This window comes from Sorex fumeus, unplaced genomic scaffold, assembly GCF_029834395.1.
Source record: "Sorex fumeus unplaced genomic scaffold, SorFum_2.1 ptg000055l, whole genome shotgun sequence".
Lineage (NCBI taxonomy): Eukaryota > Metazoa > Chordata > Mammalia > Eulipotyphla > Soricidae > Sorex > Sorex fumeus.
Genome location: NW_026606112.1, coordinates 3,987,905 through 4,011,935, shown reverse-complemented (window position 1 = coordinate 4,011,935; position 24,031 = coordinate 3,987,905). Strand labels below are relative to the sequence as shown.

The following is a 24,031-nucleotide window of genomic DNA, read 5'->3' as shown; positions in this document are numbered from 1 at the left end:
CTAAGGTAGATTCTATTTATATTATAAAACAAGTATATTAATTTTGTGGAACCTATTTTCTAAATTTCCTATGATAATTTATTTTTTAAGGGCTATGTGTTGATTTATAGCAATACATTGGTTCTCAATCTATAACTTCAGTCTCCTTTTTTTTTCTGTTTTATTTCTTTCATTTTTATAGGTATGGTAATGGCTACATAATGATTGGTTTTTCCCGTGGAACTTTTGTGGTGATTTCCACTCATATTCGAGAGATTGGTCAAGAGGTAATTCAGGCTTGTGACCATAAAGATAATTTAACCAGTATTGCAGTATCACAGACCCTTAACAAAGCAGCTACGTGTGGTGATAACTGGTAAGTTAGATTCCCGAATTCTCAGGAAAGCCTCTACATTCCTTTTCAGTAGGATTCTGTCAGACACACATCCTAGTGGAGCACTTTCTCTAGGAGGTACATAGAAAATTCTTTGTTTGGGAGCTCATTCCTGGCGGTTCTTGGGGGGATGACTCCTGGTGGGAGTCAAGAGATTTAACAAGACATTGATAGCTAATTTGAATCTGACATCCAGAATTTCTTGCACTCTTAGAATATATTTGCAGTAGAAGTTTTCTTTTATTTTCCTTTCTTTTTTTGGGGGGGACACACCCAGTGTGATGCTCAGGGGTTACTTCTGGCTCTGCATTCAGGGATCACTCCTGGCAATGCTCAGGAGACTGTATGGGACACCAGGAATCGAACCCAGCTCAGCCATGTGCAAGGCAGACACTGTACACTATACTATCTGTCCAGCCCCTGAAATAAAAATATTCTAAGATTCTTTTACCACTACCTTTGCTATTCAGGGTAAAACTTCAAAAACAAAATGTACATTAAGTATAAAGCCTTAACTGAAATGTACTCTTTAATTTATTTATTTATTTATTTTTTAAGTAGGTTTGTTAGTGGAGTTGCATAGCAGAAGCATGCTGGACCCATTAAAAAATAAATAAATAAATAGAAGTAGGCATTTCTGTACCAGAGAGATAGTATAGTAGGTAAGGTCCTTTCCTGGACACAGCTGACCTCTAAGGTTTCCTGTTGCCACATATACTTCCCCAAGCACCATCAGGAGAGATCTCTGAGCACAGAACCAGGAGTAAGACCTGAGATTTTCCAAGTATAACCCGAAATTGTTTTAAAAAGGAGCCCCAGGGCCCGAGGAAGTGCCAGGGGCAGGTTCCTGAGAGGAAAGAGCTCTGCAGAGTAGCCATACACAGCCAGGTTGAGGGGTGGGAACCAAAGAAGGGTTAAGTGGCATTTACATGACCCAGACTGCAGTTTTACCCTCAGTACCACCTGGTCCCCCAGGCATTACTGGATACAGCTGTGAAAGCTCCCAAGTGTTATATATGTGACCCACAGGACCCCAGCACCACTGGGGTAGCCCTACAAGCACCTGAGCACTGCTGGGATGGCCCCAGGTAACTTCCAACATTGCGGGGCCCCAACTTCCGCCCCTGGAACTCCACTTGGGAAGTGGAAAAAAAAAAAAAGCAACAGCAGCAACTGGGCCAGAGATAATACAGAGATAATACAGCAGATTGGGCACTTGTCTTGCATGCAGTTGACCCATGTTTGATCCCCAACACCCCGTATGATCCCCCAAGCCCACCAGGAGTGACAGGAGTGATCTCTAAGTGCAGAACCAGGAGAAGGCCTTGAGCACTGCCATTGTGACCCCAAAATAGACAAACACACACACACACACACACAACCAAAAAGAGTAAAATGAAAGAAACCATTCCATCTCGTGTTAAAGTTTATTGCATCCCTATGATCACCAAGATCTGGTGCTGGGACCCACCCCTGACTGGTAGAGTGCAAGGCAAGACCCTCACGTGCCATACTATCCCCAGCCCCAAAGTGTTGTTTACCCAGTAGCTCATTTGGTACATCTCTTTTGAAGATGAGTGATCTATTATATAGCCTATCATTGTGAACAAATATGATTTTGCTTAAAATTCATATTTAAGACATCTTTGTTGTTGTTTTCAGCATTAAAATCCATAACTTAAGACATTTTTTAGTTTTTGTTTTTCAGCATCCATGACTGATCAGACTTTTTTTGTTGTTTTTTTCAGCATTAAAATTCATGACTTATCAGAATTAAAAGACATGTATGCGATCATCAACCTGGATGATGAAAATAAAGGTATTTGATCTGGGGGAAGCATATTGTCATTTTATCTTTTCTTTTACAAAGAGTAATGTTTATTCTTCTGTGAGTTACATCGGTTGTAGGAAATGTAAAATCAATATCAGTACCCTTCTCTAGAGTTCTCTGTAATAGCCTCCTTATTTTGACCAGAAGGTAAAGTTAAATTCCTCAACTAGAAGGATACAGGTCCATTGAGAGTCAAAGATTTTTCAGTGAATTTTATTCCAATTCTGGTGATATAAGTGAGATGCTTCCACATGTCTGTTTTGCCCTCCTGTTAACTGCCTCACTGCTCATGTCTGCTCTGCCAGCCACTCGAGAATGTCCTAGTCTCTGTACAGGCTCCAAAGCTACAGAAAGTCTCTGAAACTTGCAAGGGCTCCTGTAGCCGGTATGGACATACCAGCTTCTCTGCCCATTGGGAGCCTGTTTGCTGAAGGATGTGTTCTTTTATGCGTGATTTCAGGGCTGGGCACCTTGTCCTGGACAGACGATGGCCAGTTGCTGGCGTTGTCCACCCAGCGGGGCGCCCTGCACGTCTTCCTGACCAAGCTGCCCATCCTCGGGGACGCCTGCAGCACGAGGATCGCCTACCTCACCTCCCTCCTGGAAGTCACCGTCGCCAACCCCGTGGAAGGAGTGAGCTGACTCTTCCTCTTGTTTCTGAGCCCCGCGTGGGTGGCTGCTGGCTGATTGACTGTCTGCCCTTCCTTTCCTCTGTCCTCTGCCCCAGGAGCTCCCAGTCACGGTTTTCGTGGACGTGGAACCCAACTTCGTGGCCGTGGGGCTCTTTCACCTGGCTGTGGGGATGAATAACCGCGCCTGGTTCTATGTCCTCGGGGAGAATGGCAAGTCTGGAGCCGCTGGTTGCCTCAGCCAGTAATTGCCTTGACTCTTTCCGGAAGGGGCCAGCGTTTCTCGCATCGCTCAGTCTTTCACTGGTGTTTCCCTGGGACATCTCTCGTTTAGGTTCAGTGGGTTTGTGAATCTGCTAAGAAATTTGCATCGCTTGGGACAAGATACGATTTTTCCCCCTTTTGCTGGGGTGGCAGGATAGGGAAACACAGTCTCCAAATGTCCCTCAGCTGGGCCCAGAGTGATAGGATAGGGGGAGGGTGCTGGCCTTGCATGTGGCCAACCTGGGTTCAATCCCTGGCACCCCATATGGTCCCCTGAGCAATTAGGAATGATCCCTGAGCATCTTTGAGTATGCCTCTCCCCCCTCCCCCAACCAAGGAACAAAAGAAAGAGAGAGAAATACTCTTGTAAACCAACATGACTTCATCATAATGAAATAAATGAGATGGGTCTGGGACAGATGGGTCTGGTAGTGGATAAATAGCAGAAACTAGGACTAGCGTGATGGGATAGCAGGTAGGGCATTTGCCTCATATGCAGCCGACCTGGAATCGATCCCACGTACCACCTGTGGTCCCCTTGGCTCAGAGCCAAGAGTAAGTCCTGAGCACCGCCAGGTGTTGCCCACAAATCAGGAAAAAAAATATGCCCCATGCCTGACTTAGGCAGGCGACTGCAGGCAGTTGCCCCTCTGGACCTTGGTTTGCTCGACTGGAATATGAGGAGCTGCGCGGCCTTGTGGAGTCCTGAAACGAACCCTGTCATTTTGTCCTTGCACAGAAACTTTCAGGGACTCCTCTGTCCCGTAGGTACTTAGTAAGTGCTGCTTCTCTCCTGCCTTGTTTTCCTTTGAAGAGCGACCTACAGCACCCAAAGGGCACCCTGCCTTCACTTCCCTTCCTTCTCTCTCCTGCCTCCGGCCTGAGACATACTCTTGAGATTGACAACTGATCACCTGTTGTCACTAGAGTCTAATTTTTGGTCATGTGACTTTGTTTTCCATTGGTTTCCTGTGAATGGTTAAGGAAGTCCCCAAAGAAAATTTCTATGGCCACTAAGATCTTTTTTTAGAAATGATGCCACCCCCCCAAAAAAAAAAATTTGTAGAGAAGGGTTGAGATACCCTGGCAGAGGTCCTTCCATTTAAATGTTATTTACAAATGTTTATGTCATCTTGTTGCTGTTCTAATGGTTTTTTCTCAATCCTTACAGCTGTGAAAAGGTTGAAAGATGTGGAGTACCTGGGGACAGTGGCCAGCGTGTGCCTGCATTCTGACTATGCCGCAGCTCTTTTTGAAGGCAAAGTCCAGTTGCATTTGGTAAGTGTCCCACTTCGCCGAGGCCTGCTCGGGAAGTGCTGATGACCAGCCTGCTGGCCAGCTCTCTAGGACTTTGATCTGGAAAAAAGCCTCATAGGCCATTCAGGCACCGGACGTGGGCCTACCGATGATAGCTCTCTCCCAAGTGGGTGCGGCCTCAGGTCCTTCCTTCTGGTCCTTCCCCGGAAATCTATCTCCCCACCGCATGGCCTTTGCTAGAGAAAGACCCTGTTGTTGCCAGCTTCTGGGAGGAACTACAGCAAAGAGGACGCTGTCCTGTGGGGCCTCCTGGTGGAACTCCCATTACCGATAGTGTCCTTTTGTGGAGAGCTGCGAAACTAGGCCCTGCTGCCTGTTAGGGTCTGGGAGCTGTCAGCCTCTGGAATAGAGGCCCAAAACCTTCTCAGCTGATAGGCCAGAGCAGATAGGGAGTTTACCTTGACACAGCTGACCTAGGTTCCATCCCCCACATCCTCCATAGTCCCCTGAACACCACTAGCTGTAATCCCTGAGTTCAGAGCCAGGACTAACCCCGGAGCATCACAGGGTGTGGCCCAAAAGACAAAACCAGACTAAGCATAAACTCAACTGAGTTTCCTCTCTCTCCTCTCTGTGTCTGGAAGGACCCTGGCGTCAGATCCTAAAGAGCGGCAGAGCCTGCTGAGAGATGAGTTCCCACCACAAGGAGGGGGATCCAGTGCCTAGGAGTTAGGGCCCTGTGGGCATCCACAGAAAGTGCCCTGTGGGAGTATTGTGTGTCTGAGCTCAGCCCTGTTGGCTCTGATCTCTAAGCCCCTCTTGTTTTCTGTGATTTAGATAGAAAGTGAAATCTCAGACACTCAGGAAGAACGCGAGACACGGCTTTTCCCTGCTGTGGACGATAAGTGCCGGATTTTATGCCATGCGCTCACCGCAGACTTCCTCGTCTACGGGACAGATGTACGTATAGAATACAGAGAGGGCTTGTTTTTACTTTGCATTACAAATTACAATTGCTATATTTAAACATCTGTGCAGCTGTATATTATATGTAAACCAATAATATTAAAATCCGTGACATATAGCATAAAATATTTAGAATAATATATACTCACATCAAGCCCAAAGGTAGCCTGATTTGGTAGCATGACAGTGCTTGTGTGATAGCTAATTTTGAGGGCAGGGAAAGGGGCAAACTTTATCAGGACTCAGATGCCAATTTCATTACTTTTTAGCTGTTACTTAACACCTTCAAGCCTCATTTTTCTTGTCTTGATTCTTAAGGATTTAATTTAAGGAGTTAATTCAACTTTCTCTAATGTGGGGCCTCCTGGTGGAACTCCCACTACCGAGAGTGTCCTTTGTGGAGAACTACAAAACGACGCCCTAGTTTAGTTGGTGTTCATAAATACTAACACTGTAGCACTGTAGCACTATTCTCCCATTGTTCGTTGATTTGCTTGAGCAGGCCCAGTAACGTCTCCATTGTGTTGTTACTGTGTTTGGCATTTCGAATACATCACGGACGGGTAGCTTGCCAGGCTTTGCTGTGCAGGTGAGATACTCTCAGTAGCTTGCCGGGCTCTCCAAGAGGGGTGGAGGAATCAAATCTGGGTCAGCCAGGTCAGCCTTGTGCAAGGCAAACACCCTACCCGCTGTGCTATCGCCCCAGCCCCATAAATATTAAATTTAATTAAATGTTGAAAATCCACTTTTGTCTATTGCTATTTTGAATCATCGATAACTTGTACCTCTATTACATTAGCATATTATAATTATATCCTTTAATATGATGTTGGCATCTTATTATAATTACCTTATAAGTAATATAATAATCAACTGTATAAAATTTATATGATATATAGTATCTATAGTATAATGTAAATAACATTTTATGTAGCTGTATATATATGTGTGTGTGTGTGTGTGTGTGTGTGTGTGTGTGTGTGTGTTAGATAGCACCTATATAGAATATAGTAATAGCACCTTATATTTAGAAAAAGTTTTCAAGGATGTTTTCAAAGTATATAAGACCTAGTATTTATTTGTGTGAGCGTTTGGGTAACACCAGCAGTGCTCAGGGATTACTCCTTGCTCTATACTCAGTGACCATTCCTGATGGGACTCAGAGGTCCACAGGGGCTTTTGGAGGTTGACGCTAGTCAAGGGTGTGCAAAGCCAGCATCTTACCCTCTGCACTGTTGCTCTAGCTCCCCCCCCATTATTTTGTTCAGTCCCTAAAATAATACAATAAAGTTTTTGTAGAAAGTCATTATTCTACACTGAAAAGCATTGCATGTTGTTTCAAACACTCCATTTTATCACATAAAATGTATCTTTTAAGAGCATCTTTTTACTACAGCATGTGTTGTATTTAAAAAGTGAGTGCATAGTGTGCCTGCCTTGTATGTGCTGACCTGGATCCATTCTCTGGCAGCATCTGCCTCTCCAGACACTGCCTGAGGGATTCCTCAGCACAAAGCTAAAAGTGAGCCCCAAACAATGCTGGGTATGGCCCAAATACAAGAGGTGGGGGGGAAAAGAGCATCTTTTGCAGGGATGTAAATTTATGGTACCACATATGTTTTGCCTATTTGAAGCCCTGGGTTCAATACCCAACACCACACCAAACAAGAAAATAAACCAAATTTTCTTTTTTCTTAAAGCATGTGCTTATTACCATAAGAACAATTTTTTGAAATTAAGTTTGGGGCCAGGGAGGTAGATCAGAATTCGATTCCAGATCTCACGTGCGCCCTGAGCATCATGTGCCCTGGTGCCCCCAGCCCTGCTGAAACATCAGGTCCACTCAGCCAGGAGGGCCTCAGGCCCCTGGATCGCTGCTTGGTCAGTTCTCTAGCACCCTGAAATTAAGTGTCTCTATGCTGTTATATGGCAGAATGGTGTAGGGTAGGTTTCATGTATTGGTAGAACAAAACAGATAGAACAGTGCTTTAACCCTCCCCCTCCCCTGTCCCCCCATACTATCCAGTAAGTTTAAACTTGGGAAATGTTGAGGATGAGGACACTGCCAAAGGAGAGGGCAGTATGTTTATGGCAGAGGCAGAAACCTGAATAAGACTTCCTGATAGAGACATTACTCTTTTGCTATGCACGTGGCTTTTTATTTAGTTAGCTATGTTATATCTGGGCTGGGGCGATAGAACAGCAGGTAGGGCGTTTGCCTTGCACACGGCCAACGTGGGTTCGATTCCTCCATCCCTCTTGAAGAGCCCGGCAAGCTACCGAGGGTATCCCGCCTGCATGGCAGAGCCTGGCAAGCTCCCGTAGCGTATTCGATATGCCAAAAACAGTAACAACAAATCTCACAACAGAGACTTTTCTGGTGCCTGCTCAAGCAAATCGATGAACAATGGAAGGACAGTGCTACAGTGCAGCTATGGAGTTAGTTATTTTTTGCCTCCATGCTATGGAGACCCTGGGCTAAGGATGTGGTGCTGATATAGCCCTGAGGTGCTGGAGATCACCTGGGCCACCCTTGGCATGCTGGGGGCATCTAGCGCTGTACCTGATGATGTTTGGGACCTCCAGAACTCCCCCTCACCATGCTTTAACCAGAGTCAGCCTCGTGCAAGGCAAGCACCTGACCTCTGCGCTGTCAGTCTCTGCCCTCAGAGTCACTCTGAACTAATTAGCAGGAGATTTTCTGCAAGTGGAATGTCTAAAAAATCCATTAAGATTTACTATTAGAGGGGCTGGAGAAATAGCACAGCGGGTAGGGCATTTACCTTGCATGCGGCCGACCCAGGTTCGATTCCCAGCATCCATTATGGTCCCCCGAGCACCACCAGGAGTAATTCCTGAGTACAGAACCAGGAGTAACCCCTGTGCATCGCTGGGTGTGACCCCTCCCTCCAAAAAATAAAGATTTACGATTAGAGGGGGCTGGAGCAATAGCACAGCGGGTAGGGCATTTGCCTTGCATGCAGCTGACCCAGGTTCAATTCCCAGCATCCTATATGGTTCCCTGAGCACTGCTAGGAGTAATTCCTGAATGCAGAGCTAGGAGTAACCCCTGTGCATCACCGGGTGTGACCCCCCCAAAAAAAAGGCAAAAAGACTTACTATTAGAATTATTGAATCACATGAGCATTCTCATTTTGGTTATTTTCTTGGCTCTATACCTTATATGTTTACTAAATGTTATTTAGACTCATCAAAAATATGAATTTATTTTTTTTAAATTAGGAAGTATGTTTAATTTAAATGCTGAGAATATTTTCTTGACATTTTATATGGCTGACTCTTTTTTTTTCCCCCCCAGACTGGTGTGATTCAGTATTTCTACATTGAAGACTGGCAATTTGTGAATGATTATCGACATTCTGTCGGCGTGAAAAAGATTTTTCCTGACCCAAATGGGACCAGATTAGTTTTCATTGATGAGAAGAGCGAGGGATTTGTCTACTGTCCAGTAAGTTTAAAACTTGTTAAAATGCTTTATTTGCGGGTTATTTAACTGCCATCTTTATGCAGTGCTGTGATTTCTGATACCATCAGTAAAGGTTTCATGCCCACTCCATGTTTCATCACACTTTCCATTAGAGTGTCTTGTTTCCCTCCACCAGTGTCCCAGGGACCCCTCGAAGACATCCCGCCCACACCATCAGCCCAGGTCGGAAGGCCAGCTCTTCCATCTCCTTGCCTTTGGCGTGTTGCTCTTTGTTGCTCCCTAAGAGTGTTTTGCTATTAAACTTAAAAAAAAAATCAGCATGTGAAGAAAGGTATATTTTATGTATTATCATATATTTTTAAAATAAGTCTCATATATAAGATCATTTTCCTGGGCCAGATAGTACAGGGTTTAAGGTACCTGCCTTGTATGCTGCCAATCCAGGTTTGATCCCCTGCGCTGCAGATGGTCCCCTGGGTGTCACCAGGAGAGATCCCTGAGCACAGAACTGGGAATCAACCTGAGCCCTGATGGGTGGATTCCAGTCCCTCATCCCCACCCTGCGCCACCCCATAAATAATAATCAAATCATTTTTCCCACCAGTGCCAAGGGTACCTTTTTGTTATGTTTTTGCCTCCTTTTTTTTTTCTTTTTAGGTCACACCCAGCGATGCACAGGGGTTACTCCTGGCTCATACACTCAGGAGTTACTCCTGGCGGTGCTCAGGGAATGATGGGAAATATGGGATGCTGAGAATCAAACCCGGGTCAGCTGCGTGCAAGGCACATGCCCTACCTGCTGTGCTATCGCTCCAGCCCCCTGGATCTGAAATTTTATGCCTAACTTGATATTTTTTAATTGGGTATTTTCGAGATTTTAGATTTTTTAAAAACCTAATAGAAGCCGTAGGGTTGTTGGGGGAGTTGTTTCTTTTATGAAAGCTTTAGCATGGGAATGGGAGAAGAAACTTTCCCTCCTGTTGGTTAACATGTTAGGCTGACTGAACTGAGGCTGGTGAGCGGCTCGGCTGTCTGAAAGCCCAGGACGATGCCTTCAGGATTGACTCAGGCAAGTCTGAAAACCCTGTGTTGCAGGTTAACGACACTACCTACGAGATTCCAGATTTCCCCCCTACCATTAAAGGCATCCTTTGGGAAAACTGGCCCATGGACAAAGGTGTCTTTATCGCCTATGATGATGATAAAGTGTACACTTATGTCTTTCACAAGGACACCATACAAGGTACCTCATTTAAAAAAATTTTTTTAATATATATATATTTTTTATTATCATAAAGGTAATTCACAGTAGTTCATTACAGATAATATTCAAGCACAAATCCCACCACCAAGCACCTTCCCACCATGGAATAAAAGGGAAGTGTGTGAACGTTGTTGTATTTCATTCTGGCGCCATTTAAGCCCATAGATAAGAGAATACAAGTACGTAACAAATATGTGCTACTTTTGATAAATAAGTGAGCTAGAGTGTAAGAGGTCCAGAAAATTCTGCGTCACTCTCTTCCAGGAGCTTTAGTTTATAGTCTCTGGTTCTTGGCCATTAAGGAGATTACATGGCGTTGGGGCAGTTTGTGCATGTGACTGCCAAGCTATTGGAAAACTGGGGACCTGGGGAAGGAGGCCCAGTCCCGATCTGAGAGGGCTTGGAGATCTCAGTCATGGGTTCCCGTATATCTGGGTTTTTCTGCCATTCCCATCTTAGGTGAGGCTCATCCCCTCTTGGGTGAGGCTCATCTGAACATGTGGAGAGTGACCTTGAGCATGGCAGTTGGGTTCTGGAGGTTTTCATCTGCCAGGGTTTCGCTTGGGATGGGGAGGAAAACTCAACCCACCCCTCCTCCAAGGTGCCCCGGATACCCCATTTTTTGTTTGTTTGTTTGTTTGTTTGATTTGTTTTGTGCTGCTGTGGATAAATGAATTTCCACCGCTATGAAACGGAAGCGTCTTTTTCTGCCAAGTACTTGCTCTCCGCATCTGTTCTTATCCCTGACTAGGCTCCAAGGTCGTTTTGGTCGGCAGCACCAAAGTTCCCTTCTTGAATAAGCCTCTGCTCCTGTACAATGGGGAGTTGACCTGCCAGACCCAGAGCGGAAAGATCAACAACCTCTACCTGAGCACGCACAGCTTCCTGGACAGCATCGAGGACGTCAAGCCCGAGGAGCTGAGACGGATGCTTTCAGAGACGCTGATGCTCAAAAGGTAGCACGTCTCCGGGCCCTTCTCCACGAGTCACTCGCGGTGCTTGGTGGCATTTAAAGCTCACATCCTGCGGGAATAGATGGCGTATAGCAGTGTTTTCCCTATTCTCCTGCAGACTTATGGAGAGGCCCAGAGCAGGCCAAGGATCTGAGCCTGTGCATAAGGCCTTGAGGAAGGGCCATTGTGCTGTCAGTGCTGTGTACCCCCAAAACCCGAGGAATAAAAAATCGAACTCCTGACATAACGCCACAGGTGGCCAAGTCCAGTAAGCCTAAGTAGTTGGCAATTTTCTCAGTTTCATCTGAGTGCAGTTGGGTTTTTGCCTTGATTGAGATTTCCAGTTCCTGCCTTTTTCTCTTCCCTCTCTTTTTTTTTTTGCTCAGGGTTGGTGGAGGGTGGGACGGGGCATCATGTGGTGCCAAGGATTAGACCTGGGTTTTCTCCATATACAACATCTGCTCTTGCCCTTTGAGCTGTCTCTCCAGCCCCTGGGTCTCATTCTTATTACCGTTTCTCTTATTTTTCATTTATTATTATTTTGAGTTTAGGGACACACCCAACAATTCTCAGGGGTAAATCCTAGCTCTAAGCTCAAGAATTACTCCTGGCAGTGCTGGGGGGGGGGGGAGGGGCACTAGATGGGGTGTCAGGGATTGAACCTGGGTCGGCCACATGTATGGCAAATGCCCTCCCTGCTGTACTATCACTCAAGCCCCAGCAAACTTTCTGTGGCAGGTTGAATGGTAACTATTTCAGCCCTTGAGGGCCATTGGGCTCCTGTCAAAATCCTTAAGGCTAGCTGTTGTATAGAGGACAGCCCCAGACCATTCATAAACCAATGGGCAGACAAGCTGTAGTGTCCTCTCAAATTTTATTCAGAGAGGGATGGGTGTTCAACCATTGTATGACTGAAACTCAAACGTGAAAGCTTTGAAACTGTATCTCATGGTGATTGAATTAAAAAAAAATTTATTCAGAAAAAATACATCTGTCTGGGCTTGGACTCAGAGCCATAGCTTGCTGGCGCCAGTTTGAAACCTCTAAATGTGTAGGAATATTGTGCTAATTTCATTAGACTTAAGTGAGAACAAAAACAGTTTTCATTGACATGTGGTATAAAGTTAGTAAACCATGGTAGAATGATATTATTGGCTTTAAAATTTATTTCATTGCCTCAAGTTTCTGATTTAACGCTGTTTTTGTATTCTTCACCATGCTTTCCACAATTAACAACATATTACAATCTCTTGAATCAAAATTATGAGTCAGTGGGATTATTCATGCCTATACCTTCAGTGCTTTTTGAATTTTTTTTGTTTGGGGCCACACCCAGCTGTGCTCAGGCCTTACTCCTGGCTTTGCACTCAGGGGTCACTCTGAACAGGGCTTTGGGACCTGCCTTGGATGCCCTACCTGCTGTACTATCACTCCAGTCCCTGAGAACCTTTTGAATTTGTAGAAAATCTAAATATTATCAGTGAACTTATTTTGCTGCTAGGAATATGTGAATTTTATGACCCAGTTACTGAAACAAGCCTATTGTGTTTATTAATATGTGTAAAAAACGAAATTCAAAAATAATAAAAAGAAATGAGTAAAATTAGTTCAGAGCAGATGGTCAATACACAGCGTAGATTCCAAGTAATTAAAAAAGATTAAAAAAAATTATCCCAAGGAAGGTAAGTTATAGAGTTTTTCATTTCTCAGCATCATTTGCCAATTACTGAGACAGAAATGGTTTTCAAGTGTTGTATAGGAGGCACCTGGCCTTAATCTCTGTGGATTTGGCACTCACACTCCGGGGTGGGAGAGCGCCCTGTTGAAGCTTCTGCACTCACCTCCTAGGTTTCCTGATGCCTGGGAGATTTGCCGGGTTCTCAACGATCACACCGCCTGGAATGAGCTAGGCAGAGCTTGCCTCCATCACATGGAAGTGGAGTTTGCCATTCGCGTTTATCGGGCCATTGGAAACGTCGGCATGGTCATGTCCTTGGAACAAATAAAGGTAAACTGCATCTGGTGTGAATCTTCAGCCTGAGCTACAAAGGCTTTTGATGGAAAGCCTCTGTAGTAAACCTTACCTGGCTCATCAAGGTAATGGACAGAACACGCTGTTTCCTACTGAGCAGTCTTTAAAATTTTGTTTGGAAAAAGAAAAAAAAAGGAGAGGGGGTCTGAACTATAATACAGCAGGGAGGCTGTTCCAGGTTCCATCCCCGGCATCCCATATGGTCCCCCAAGCACCACCAGGTGTGATTACTGAACTCAGAGCCAGGAGGAACCCCTGACTATCACCTGGTATGGCCCCCAAAACAAAACAAAACAAAAGAGTTAAAGTCTGCTTTTTTTTTTTCCCCATGAAAACTGCTTTTATTTGTAGGGGATCGAGGACTACAATCTCTTAGCAGGACACCTTGCCATGTTTACCAGCGATTTCAACCTGGCTCAAGACCTGTACCTGGCATCCAGCTGCCCTATTGCTGCTCTGGAGGTAGGGGGCATGGGAGGTGGGGGGAGGAACTGGCCAGGGAGGGTTACCCACTTTCAGTGTTAAAATTTCAGGATAGCAGCTGGAGAGATACACAGGTCAAGGCGCTTCTCTTGACCCACGTTCAGTCCCTGGCACCTCATACGCCACCTTCGAGCCCCACCAGGACTCAGCCCTGAACACCGAGCCAGGAGTCTCCCGGTGTCACCCCAAAACCAAACCAAGCCAAAACAGACCAGGGATATGGTGCAGCAGTAATGCAGTTGTCTTGCACGTACAAGACCCGGGTTGGAGCCCTAGCACCACATGCCTCCACACACAATTAAGGACAAGTTTCACAGCACCCTTTCCCCTCCTGGAACCTTGGCTTTCAACTCCACACACCTCTGAGTACTTACGAATATCAGAAATATTTCCCTTCTGCATTCTGGCAACCCGTTCTAGGCTTGTAACATGACATGCAATTTAAATGTCTTAATGTCTCTGAAGAGATTTACCAAAACTCACACTGATAAAAAGGTCCGTGTTCCTGGGTGCCCGTGCAGTTGGGCAGTCACCTGAGCCCTTCGCTCCTTCAACTCTCATGGCCACCCCATGAGGTCATGATGGTAGTTTTCTGTTCTCCAAATGGAGAAAAGAGGGTGCGTGTGCCTCTGATGATAGGACATCTCAAGTTTGTGTGGAGGAGGACTCGAGACTCACATAGCTCCCCTGGGACCCAGCGAAGGGGATCCTGTGCGATAGCCACTCAGAACGTAGGGTCCCCCGAGTGAGAGTACAGTAGAATTACATCAGTTTCCACAGTAAGGTTTTCTCTAAAGTTTTCTAAACGTTCTAAAATCTTCCCTCTAAGAAAAAATAATTTATGGGACACCATAAAAGAGAGAGAGAAAAATCAATTTTAATATAATGGTTGAATTAAATTTTTTCCCTACTGAGAAAAATCAAATACCAAGGAATGGGATTCTGTTAGGTAGAATTGAATTTTAGAGGGTCACAGATCATTGTAACAGCCAAGATGTTCCGTTTTTATTTTGGTTTTTGGGTTTTGGTAACAGCTGGCAATGCTTAGGGTTACTTCTGGCTCTGCACTCAGGAATTACTCCTAGCAATGCTCAGCAGACCATATGGGATGCCGGGGATGCAAGGCAAGCAGCCTCCCTCGTCTATTATCTCTCCGGCACCCAGCAGCTGCCATGTTTTACTCCCCAAGGCATGACCTTCACCAATTATGGGCTCTAATGTAATTAATCCACACTGAGAATTCTATCGCTAGACATTCTCTTGCAAAGATCAAATTTCATTGTGGGGTTGTAGGATGTGACCGTGGCTCACACCTGCAGTGCTGGGGTTAATGTCTGGTTCCATGCCCAGAAACGACCTCTGGTGGTGCATAGGGGACCATTTTGTGGCACCACGGGTCCGAACCCAGCTGGGCTGTCTGCAAGGCAAATGCCTTTCCCTCCTGCATTGACTCTCGGGCCCAAGCTTCCCTTTGCAGTCACTCCCACTCGCGCTGCTGTCCGTGAGGATGGATACTCTACTCATCGGAAGTGAGCGTTTCTCTGGTTTCCCTAGATGAGGAAAGACCTGCAGCACTGGGACAGTGCACTGCAGCTGGCCAAGCGCCTGGCCCCCGAGCAGATGCCGCTGATATCCAAAGAATATGCTATTCAGCTGGAGTTCACGTAAGTCTCGGTCTCAGTTTTTCTCTGCTTCTGTCAGTAGGTAACCACAGGAAATCCCCAGGGCTACACTATCCCTTATCACCAGGCCTGCCATTGATTTCAGCACTGCTTTTTTTTTAACAGGATGGAGGGGAGAGGTGCTAGGGGAGGAGCCTTATTGAAGGAACATCTCCCACACACACACACTCCCAAATGCACTTTCTAACTAATAGTGTCTTGCCCATTTTTTAAAATTTTTTAATTTTTATTAGAGAGACACCATGAGGTACAATTGTAGACTTACAAATTTTTGTGCTTGGGTTTCAATTATACAGTGATCAAGTACCCATCCCTCCACCAGTGCCCATTTCCCACCACCATGGATCCCAGTATCCCTCCCACCCCCCATCCCCATCTTGCCCATTTTTGTCAGCCCTTATTATCAGCCCTCCGATCCTAACTGTGAGTCTTAACCTGCCCTACATTTACAGTACATGTTGCGGGGCATCACAGTTGGCACACAGGCTTTACGAAGTGATGGCACCAGGGAACCTGCAGTTTCTCAGAACCTGCTCATGGCCTTTTGCACTCATTGAGGATTTGTGGGGTGATTTCCAGGTGGCGAGAGGAATACGCGGTTTTGGCCTGCATCTTCTACTGGCTTAAAAGTAGTGGTTTTGCTTTTTTTCTCCTTCTCCCTTCCTTCTCCTTCTCCTTCTTCTCCTCCTCTGCTTCCTCCTCCTCCTCCTCCCCCTCACACTCCCTTCTTTCCTCCTCTTCCTCCTCCTCCTCTCCTCCTCCCTTTGCTACCTCCCTCCTTCCTTCTTCTCCTCCCTCTTTCCCCCCTTTTCCCTCCTTCTCATTTCTTCTTCATCTTTGGCACCACACCCAGCAATGCTCAGGGGGTACTCCTGGCTCAGGAATCACTTGTGGCAGTACTCAGGGGAGCACCTGAGGTGCCAGGGATCAAACCCAGATCAGCTGCATGCAAGACAAGTGCCCTACCCCACTATGCCATCACTCAAGCCCCAAAGGTGGATATTTTTCAACCCTTCCTGTTCAACATGACTGTGGAACTGTTAATTTCCCAAGCTCTCACTGATGCTTGTTTGCTGACCCCCACTGCCACCTTGTATCCTGACCCCCAATAATTGAAACATTTATCCTTGTGATAATAATAACTGGCTAGGTATATCTCCCTTTCATTGGCCAGTGTCCTGTTTGGACACCTTCGAGCCTCAGCCTTTGCCCAGTCCCAATTCTTGTCTGTTATACATCTCGGACCTTGATGAGGTCAGAGCCAGGGGAACCTCTGAGCTATGGGAACTTGAGTCTCTTGAATCTGGGAGTAAACAAACGGGCTAGAGCAGCACGAGAGTTACAAAATAAAAGGATTAAAAAGCATAGGAGTGAAGAGCACCTAAAATTAAAGTGAGGGTCAAGGGTGTGGCTCAGATTGGTGGGGCGTGTGAGAGGGTTTGAGGTCAGTTCCCAGCACCACTGGGGGTGGCCCAATAGTGAATACTGACCCACCAGAGCAGCCTGAGTAGACTTGCCCAGGCCCCTTGGGTCCCTGCCAGGTGAGGCCCTGCAGACAGAAATCAAGCAAATAAGGAAACTATGGAATTCTACTCAGCCACAAGAAAAGATGAACTCTTGCAGCTTGCTGAAACCTGCATGGAACTGGAAGGCGTCATGCTAAGTGGAGTAAGAGAATCACAATCACAATCACAACCATCCTGTTATTTGTCGATTGCCTCGAGCAGGCCCCAGTAACGTCTCTTCGTCCTAGCCCTGAGATTTTTTTTTTTTAAAGTGCCATATTCAAGGCTCTTTCAGAGTTAGGAGAATGAGACCCTTCATTGTTACTGATATTTGGCATATTGGGTATGCCACGGGGAGTTTGCCAGACTCTGCCGTGTGGGCAGGTTACATTCGGTAGCCTGCCAGTTTGTCTAAAGTAGGAATGAGATGATAAGATGTTGCGTGGCCGCAAATGCGGCCGCGCGCTTCCAGGAGCTGGGTTTTATAGTCTCTGAATCTTAGCCGTTGATGGGATTACACGGGCGCCAGGGGGCCAGTTGGTGGGTGTGACCCCCGCCTACTGGAATTTGGAGGATCTGGGTGGAGGATGCCCAGCCCCAATCCGAGTAGACTTGGAGTAAGAGAGTTAGAGACTAATACCGGGTGATGTTGTTTATATGCAGGGCATAAAGAAACAAAACAAAGAATTAGACCATCCCTGATGCACACAGACCCCGAGGCAGGCTCATAGGACTGGGAACCGGGAGCTAAAGTGTGCGTAGGGAGCGGGACAGGGAGGTGGGACTCTGGTGGGGGAATCACCCAGACTCTGGCGAAGGGATTAGAGTAGTGGCTCTGCACGTAGGAAGCAGTGGTTTCAGGATTACTGTCTGCTGTGATATTTCAATTTAAAAATAGATTCAAAGCAGACAGTGAGGATCTGGAGTGGTCACAGCGGGTAGGGCACTTGCCTTGCATGTGGCCAACCCAGATTTGATCCCCGGCATCCCGTATGGTCCCCTGAGCACCTCCAGGAGTGATTCCTGAGTGCAGAGCCAGGAGTATCACCTTGAGCATCACTGGGTGTGGCCCAAAGACAAAAGCAACAGCAAAGGAGTGAGCATGCTGAAGCCTTAACTCAAAACATCTCCAGTTTGGATTTGCCTACGGACAGCATTGGGCGCCTGAAGGAGGGACCCTCATTCTTGTCAGGACACACTTCCTGTAGTGTGGAGGTAACTGGGCCCACATGTGAGAAGCTCCCTCTGCCCCACACTGGCCGGAAAAGCCACTGGCTGCCTTCGAACTAAGTTCTCAGTTGAAATAACAGCATATCTACCCCCAAAAGTCCCCGCACAACCAACAAGTGGGAAAAATGAGTGAAGCCTAGAAACTGAGGAATTAGCCGAAGCTGACAAGGCCAAGCTCAGAAAGTGCCGTTCTCAGCGTTGATTCACTATTCTGAGGAAGATGGTGTGTTAGTGGGAGTAGAGGGAGAAGGATTTCCAGGTGGGTCTTGGGCAAATCCATTATGTCCCGACAGAGACCAAACTGAGATATAAGTGACTTCTGGGCTTGATCCATGTATTAGCATCAGTCACAGGAATAGGCAGTATTATTATTTTTATTATGTACAATCATTTTTTTTGGTTAATGGGTCACACCCAGCAGTGCTGAGGGCTTACTACTGGCTCTGTGCTCAGGAATCATTCTGGGTGGGCCTCAGGAGACCGTGTGGGGTGCTGGGGATTTTATTTTATTTTATTTTTTTGCTTTTTGGGTCACACCTGGCAATGCACAGGGGTTATTCCTGGCTCTGCACTCAGGAGTTACTCCTGGCAGTGCTCAGGGGACCATATGGGATGCTGGGAATCGAATCCGAGTCGGCCGCGTGCAAGGCAAATGCCCTACCCGCTGTGCTATCTCTCCAGCCCCCATGCTGGGGATTTTAAACCCAGCCAGCTATGTACAAGACAAGTTCCCTGCCCTCTGAATTTCTCCAGCCCCAATGTACAAGACTTTTTTTTAAAAAATCAAACTAAGAGCCAGGGCCCTAAATACTGTAAATCCTAATATGAACTTCCATTTTTACCCAGAATCTCTCAATACATATTCTTAGAAATACTGAACCTTTGTGAAATACATTGGCTTTTATGGTCGCATGATTTCCTTTAGTACCCCAAAGAATAGAATTAACCAAAAATAGCTCACAAGTTGAATAGAGTTTGCAAAAATGCCTGTCATACCTTCTGTAAGAAAATACAGTCAAACATAATCCAACTTAATACTTTTAAGTTTTAAAATAATAATTGATTGTAAAGAATGCATGCATTTATGTTTATCACAACTTTTATTAATTCAAGCTGTTCTTGGGCAAATATTGCATTACTTTCAAGTCTTATATATATAGAGAGGATTCTTCAGTGTGTGTTAAAGTTCACTCATTTTTCTTTCAGGGGTGATTATGTAAATGCTTTGGCTCATTACGAGAAAGGGATAACAGGTGATAATAAGGTAAACTTTAATAAAAATAAGGTATACACGACTCTTTTTGTGAATGCATTAGTTTCATTTAAAAAGTATGTTCTTATTTGCATTGTATTCAGTGTCTAGCTGGTGAGCCTTTTCTCAGCTTATTAACAGCTTGCCTTAGGGTGTTCTTCTGTGCTGGGACCACACAATGAAGCTCAGGGACTCTAGCACAGGGCTGTAGCTCAGCCCCTACATCATTCTGAGTACTTTCAGCTCTCCAAGGTTCAACATGACAATATAGTCTGTTTTATTTTATTATTATTTTGTTATTAGTGAAACACCATGAGGTACAGTTATAGACTTAAAATTTTTGTGCTTGGGTTTCAGTTATACAATGATCAAGTACCCATCCCTCTACCAGTGCCCATCCTCCACCACCACAGGTCCCAGCATCCCTCCCATCCCACCCTGCCTCTGTTTCAGGGCATTCCCTTTTGTTCTCTCTCTCTCCTTTTGAGTCCTGTGGTTTGCAAGAGAGGTATTGAGTGGCAATCATGTTTGATCTATAGTCTACTTTCAGCATGCTTCTCCCACCCTGGGAGGATCCTCCCAACACCCTTTATTTGGTGCTCTCTTCCCTGTCTGAGCTTCCTTTCCCCCTAGCACGTGTGGCTGGCCTCCAAGTCATGGAGCAAAACTCCTGGTACTAATCTCGGCCACTCCTGGGTGTTAGTGTCCCATTTTGTTGCTTTATGTTCCCCAGATGAATGCAATCTTTCTGTGTCTATCCCGCTCTTTCTGACTCATTTCGCTTAACATGATACTTTCCATGTAGTACCACTTGTATGTGAATTTCATGACTTCATCTTTTCTAACAGCTACATAGTACTCCATTTTGTAAATATACCAAAGTTTCTTTAACCAGTCATCTGTTCTCGGGCACTCAGGTTTTTTCCAGATTGTGGCTATTGTAAAGAGTGCTGCAATGAACAAACAAGTGCAGATGTCACTTCGGCTATACTTTTTTGCCTTTCTGAGATATATTCCTAGTAGTGGTATTGCTGGGTCAAATGGGAGATCAAATTCCAATTTTTTGAGAATCGTCCATACTGTTTTCCAAAAGGGTTGGACCAGTCGACATTCCCACCAGCAGTGAAGGAGGGTCCCTTTCTCGCCACATCCGTGCCAGCATTGGTTGCTTTTGTTCTTTTGGATGTGGGCCAGTCTCTGTGGTGTGAAATGATATCTCATTGTTGTTTTGATCTGCATCTCCTTGATGATTAGTGATGTAGAGCATTTTCTCATGTGCCTTTTAGCCATTCGGATTTCTTTGCGAAAGTTTCTGTTCATTTCCTCTCCCCATTTTTGATGGGGTTGGGTGTTTTCTTCTTGTGAAGTTCAATCAGTACCTTGTATATCCTTGGTATCAACCCCTTGTCGGATGTGTATTTGGTGAATATCCTTTCCCATTCTGTAGACTGTCTTTGTATTTTGGTCACTGTTTCTTTTGAGGTGCTGAAGCTTCTTAGTTTAAGATAGTCCCATTTGTCTATCTCTGTTTTCACTTGCTTGGCCAGTGGTGTGACATCTTTGAAGATACCATTAGCTTCAATATCATGGAGGGTTTTGCCAACATTGTCTGCAATGAACTTTATGGATTCTAGTCTGATGTTGAGGTCATAAATCCATTTTGATCTTACTTTTGTGCATAGCATTAGGCAGAGATCTGAGCCCACTTTTTTGCATGTAGCCATCCAGTTTTGCCAGCACAATTTATTAAAGAGGCTTTCCCTGCTCCATTTCATTTTTCTTGCCCCCTTATCGAAGATTAGATGATCATATGCTTGGGAGGAGATGTCAGTATATTCAACTCTCTTCCATTGGTCTGCAGCTCTTCCTTTGTTCCAGTACCATGCTGTTTTAATTATTACTGCTTTGTAGTAGAGCTTGAAGTTGGGGAGGTTAATTCCTCCCATTTTCTTTTTCCCAAGAATTGCTTTAGCTATTTGTGGGGGCTTATTGTTCCATATAAATTTCAGGAGTGTTTGCTCCATTTCTTTGAAGAATGTCACGGGTATCCTTATAGGGATCGCATTGAATTTGTACAGTGCTTTGGGAAGTATTGCCATTTTGAATATAGTCTGTTTTAAAAGTGTACATTTTCCATTGCAGCCTAAAGATGTCCTTCTTACTAAGGATGGGAGCAAGGAATTTTTGTTTGGTCGAGGGCCACACCTGGCAGTGCTTAGGATTTATTCCTGGCTCTACGTGTAGGAACCACACCTGATGAACTGTATGGACTGACAGGGATAGAACCTAGGTCATTTACAAGCAAGGCAAGTGCCCTACCGGCTGTTTTATCGCTTTGTTTTTCAGAATAAGACTTTTATCCCATCCTATTTACAGGCTTTGATTTCCTGAAACATTTCCTTTTTCTTTGAAAGAATTCCAGTAATTTTTTCTGGAAAGTGAAAGTGAATTCCTAATCCTTTCCATCATTATGTGCTCCTGGTGTAATTTTTATCATGAACCTGGAACTTCAGCTCCAGGAACTAATTTCTGTAATAAAAATGAAGATTTTTAAGCTGTGTGAAACCTTGTGAAGACAAAGCTTTTTCTGTTTTCTGTTTTAACACTTTTTATTACAGATTATTGTAATAATTGCAGTGTATTGAAGATTTATTATAGGGGCTGAAAAGATAGCACAGCAGGTAAGGCGTTTGCCTTGCACGCAGCCGACCTGGGTTCAATTCCCAGCATCCCGTATGGTCCCCTGAGCACCACCAGGGGTAATTCCTGAGTGCAGAGCCAGGAATTACCCCTGGTGACCCAAAAAAGAAAAAAAAAGATTTATTATAGTTGATTTGAAAAGTCAACAAACTTTATGGTAACATAAAAACATTTTCTCTTCCATCAACACCTCTTTAATGGTAGCAATTGTTCATAAATATTTTATATGTCTATTAATCCAGACATTCTTCTGGAGATAAATAAGCATGTTACTCTGCATATAATGTGGGTTTTTACTAAAAATGAAATCATTTCTATTCATTCAGCCAAAATAACTGAATTCAGTCCATGAAAAGACTTTTTTTTTAGCTTTTTTAATAGTCTTTCCAAGTCAATACATATGAATTTGTTTTAATATTTTTAAAGCCTCTGATATTTCATTGTTTGGATATGCCACAGTTTTAAAAAAAAAAAACCAAACTCCAATTCCTAACAAATTATTGTCAGTTATGACTTTTTTCCCTAAAAAAAACACTGCAGTGGATGTTCTACTAGTATCTTTGCCTAGCATCTTTCTGAAGATTTCTGAAGGATGTAGCCTGGCAGGCAGGATTTCAGATTGTAATATGTATGCCTTTAACTGAATTGCTCCTCCTGAAGAAACTGGGGTGGTGGAGGCCGTCACCATTTAGGGAACTGTCCTTCCCCCCACTTTCCTCAGCAACACTGATGTAATCAGTTGTCTTACCTCTACCAACTTGATCATTTTGTTTGTTTGGTTTTGGTTTTCATTTGGGGGAGACCACACCTGACTCTGCTCAGGAGTTACTCCTGGCAGTGCTCAGGGGACCATATGGGATGCAGGGAATAGATCCCAGGCTACTATGATCCACTCTTGAAATAGCCACTGTGGCTCTCCCATTGGGCTGGGCAGATGGGCGATTGTTAACTCTCATGGCATGGCTTCCTAGCTGTGTTACTCACTTCACATGAACTGTAACCCAACATTCCATTTGCTAGAGAAGATGTGTCCTTTGAAAGGATGGGTTAAATGATTCTAAAGAAATTTTATATGGTTAGTCATGAAGAGAATTCTTCAGTTTGGGAAGTAGGTTTCCTTCTATGTATTTTTTAAGTGCACAACCTGTGCTAGGTGTCGAGCATATTGATTCTTAGAGAAAACTTACATCAAGATGACACACAAAGATATGTAAAGATATTATTACCAGGGTAGTAAAATTATGCTTGTGTGCCTAAAAGATCTAGGCTTTTGAAAAGAAAAGAACCTGGTAACAGGTGATATTAAAAAGATGTTCTTCTTGGGGCTGGAAGTGATAGTCCAGCAGGGTATGCTCTTATTCTCAGACTCTTTCTTAACTTTTTTATTGAATCAGTGTGAGATAGCCCCTTACAAAGCTGTTCATGATTGGATTTCAGTCATAAAGTATTCCAACACCCATCCCTCCACCAGTGTACATTTCCCAACACCAATGTCCCCAGGTTCCCTCCCATCACTCCCACCTCGACCCACCTGCCTGCCTCTGTCTGTCTCTGTCTGTGTGTATGTGTGTCTCTCTTGCTCTCTCTCTCTCTCCCCTTTTGGGCATCGTGGCTTGCAATATTGATACTGAAAGGTTATCAAGAATATCCCTTCACCTACTTTTAACTCTCAGATCTTGTCCAGTATGATCATTCCCTGCTATTATTGTCATACTGGTTCTTATCTATATTACTGCCCTCAGCCCCACACATACTTTTTGGTTAGTTCCAAGCATTGACCAGTCCTTCTAGTCCCTGGTTTCCCTGGCCATGGATATTATTCTTCTACTATATATATATATATTTTATATACCACACATGAATGCAGTCATTCTATATCTGTCCCTTTCACTCAGCGTGATACTCTCTATGTCCATTCATTGATAGGCAAATTTCATGACTTCATTTTTCCTGACAGCTGCATACTATTCCATTCTAAAGATGTGCCATAGTTTCTTTATTCATTTGTCTGTTCTTGGACACTTAGGTTATTTCCATATTCTTTCTATGGTGAATAGTGATGCAATGAACAAAGGAGTGCAGGTAGTGTTTCTGCTGTGTGTTTTTGGGCCCCAGGGTATATTCCCACAAGTGCTATTGCTGGGTCAAATGGAAGCTCAATT

The 24,031-nt window shown here is 44.7% G+C and overlaps 1 protein-coding gene across 1 annotated transcript in view; it reads left to right on the top strand.

Moving 5' to 3' along the window:
- The window catches only part of WDR19 (WD repeat domain 19), a 69,870-nt gene that overhangs the window by 21,706 nt on the left and 24,133 nt on the right, over positions 1-24,031 (top strand). Inside the window, exons 9-21 of the mRNA XM_056125621.1 lie at positions 182-355; positions 2,122-2,192; positions 2,665-2,837; positions 2,932-3,046; positions 4,269-4,375; positions 5,192-5,314; positions 8,640-8,789; positions 9,864-10,011; positions 10,784-10,988; positions 12,834-12,993; positions 13,369-13,479; positions 15,055-15,164; positions 19,124-19,181. Coding sequence (XP_055981596.1) covers positions 182-355; positions 2,122-2,192; positions 2,665-2,837; positions 2,932-3,046; positions 4,269-4,375; positions 5,192-5,314; positions 8,640-8,789; positions 9,864-10,011; positions 10,784-10,988; positions 12,834-12,993; positions 13,369-13,479; positions 15,055-15,164; positions 19,124-19,181 — 1,705 coding nt within the window. The remainder of the gene's footprint in view (positions 1-181; positions 356-2,121; positions 2,193-2,664; positions 2,838-2,931; positions 3,047-4,268; positions 4,376-5,191; positions 5,315-8,639; positions 8,790-9,863; positions 10,012-10,783; positions 10,989-12,833; positions 12,994-13,368; positions 13,480-15,054; positions 15,165-19,123; positions 19,182-24,031) is intronic.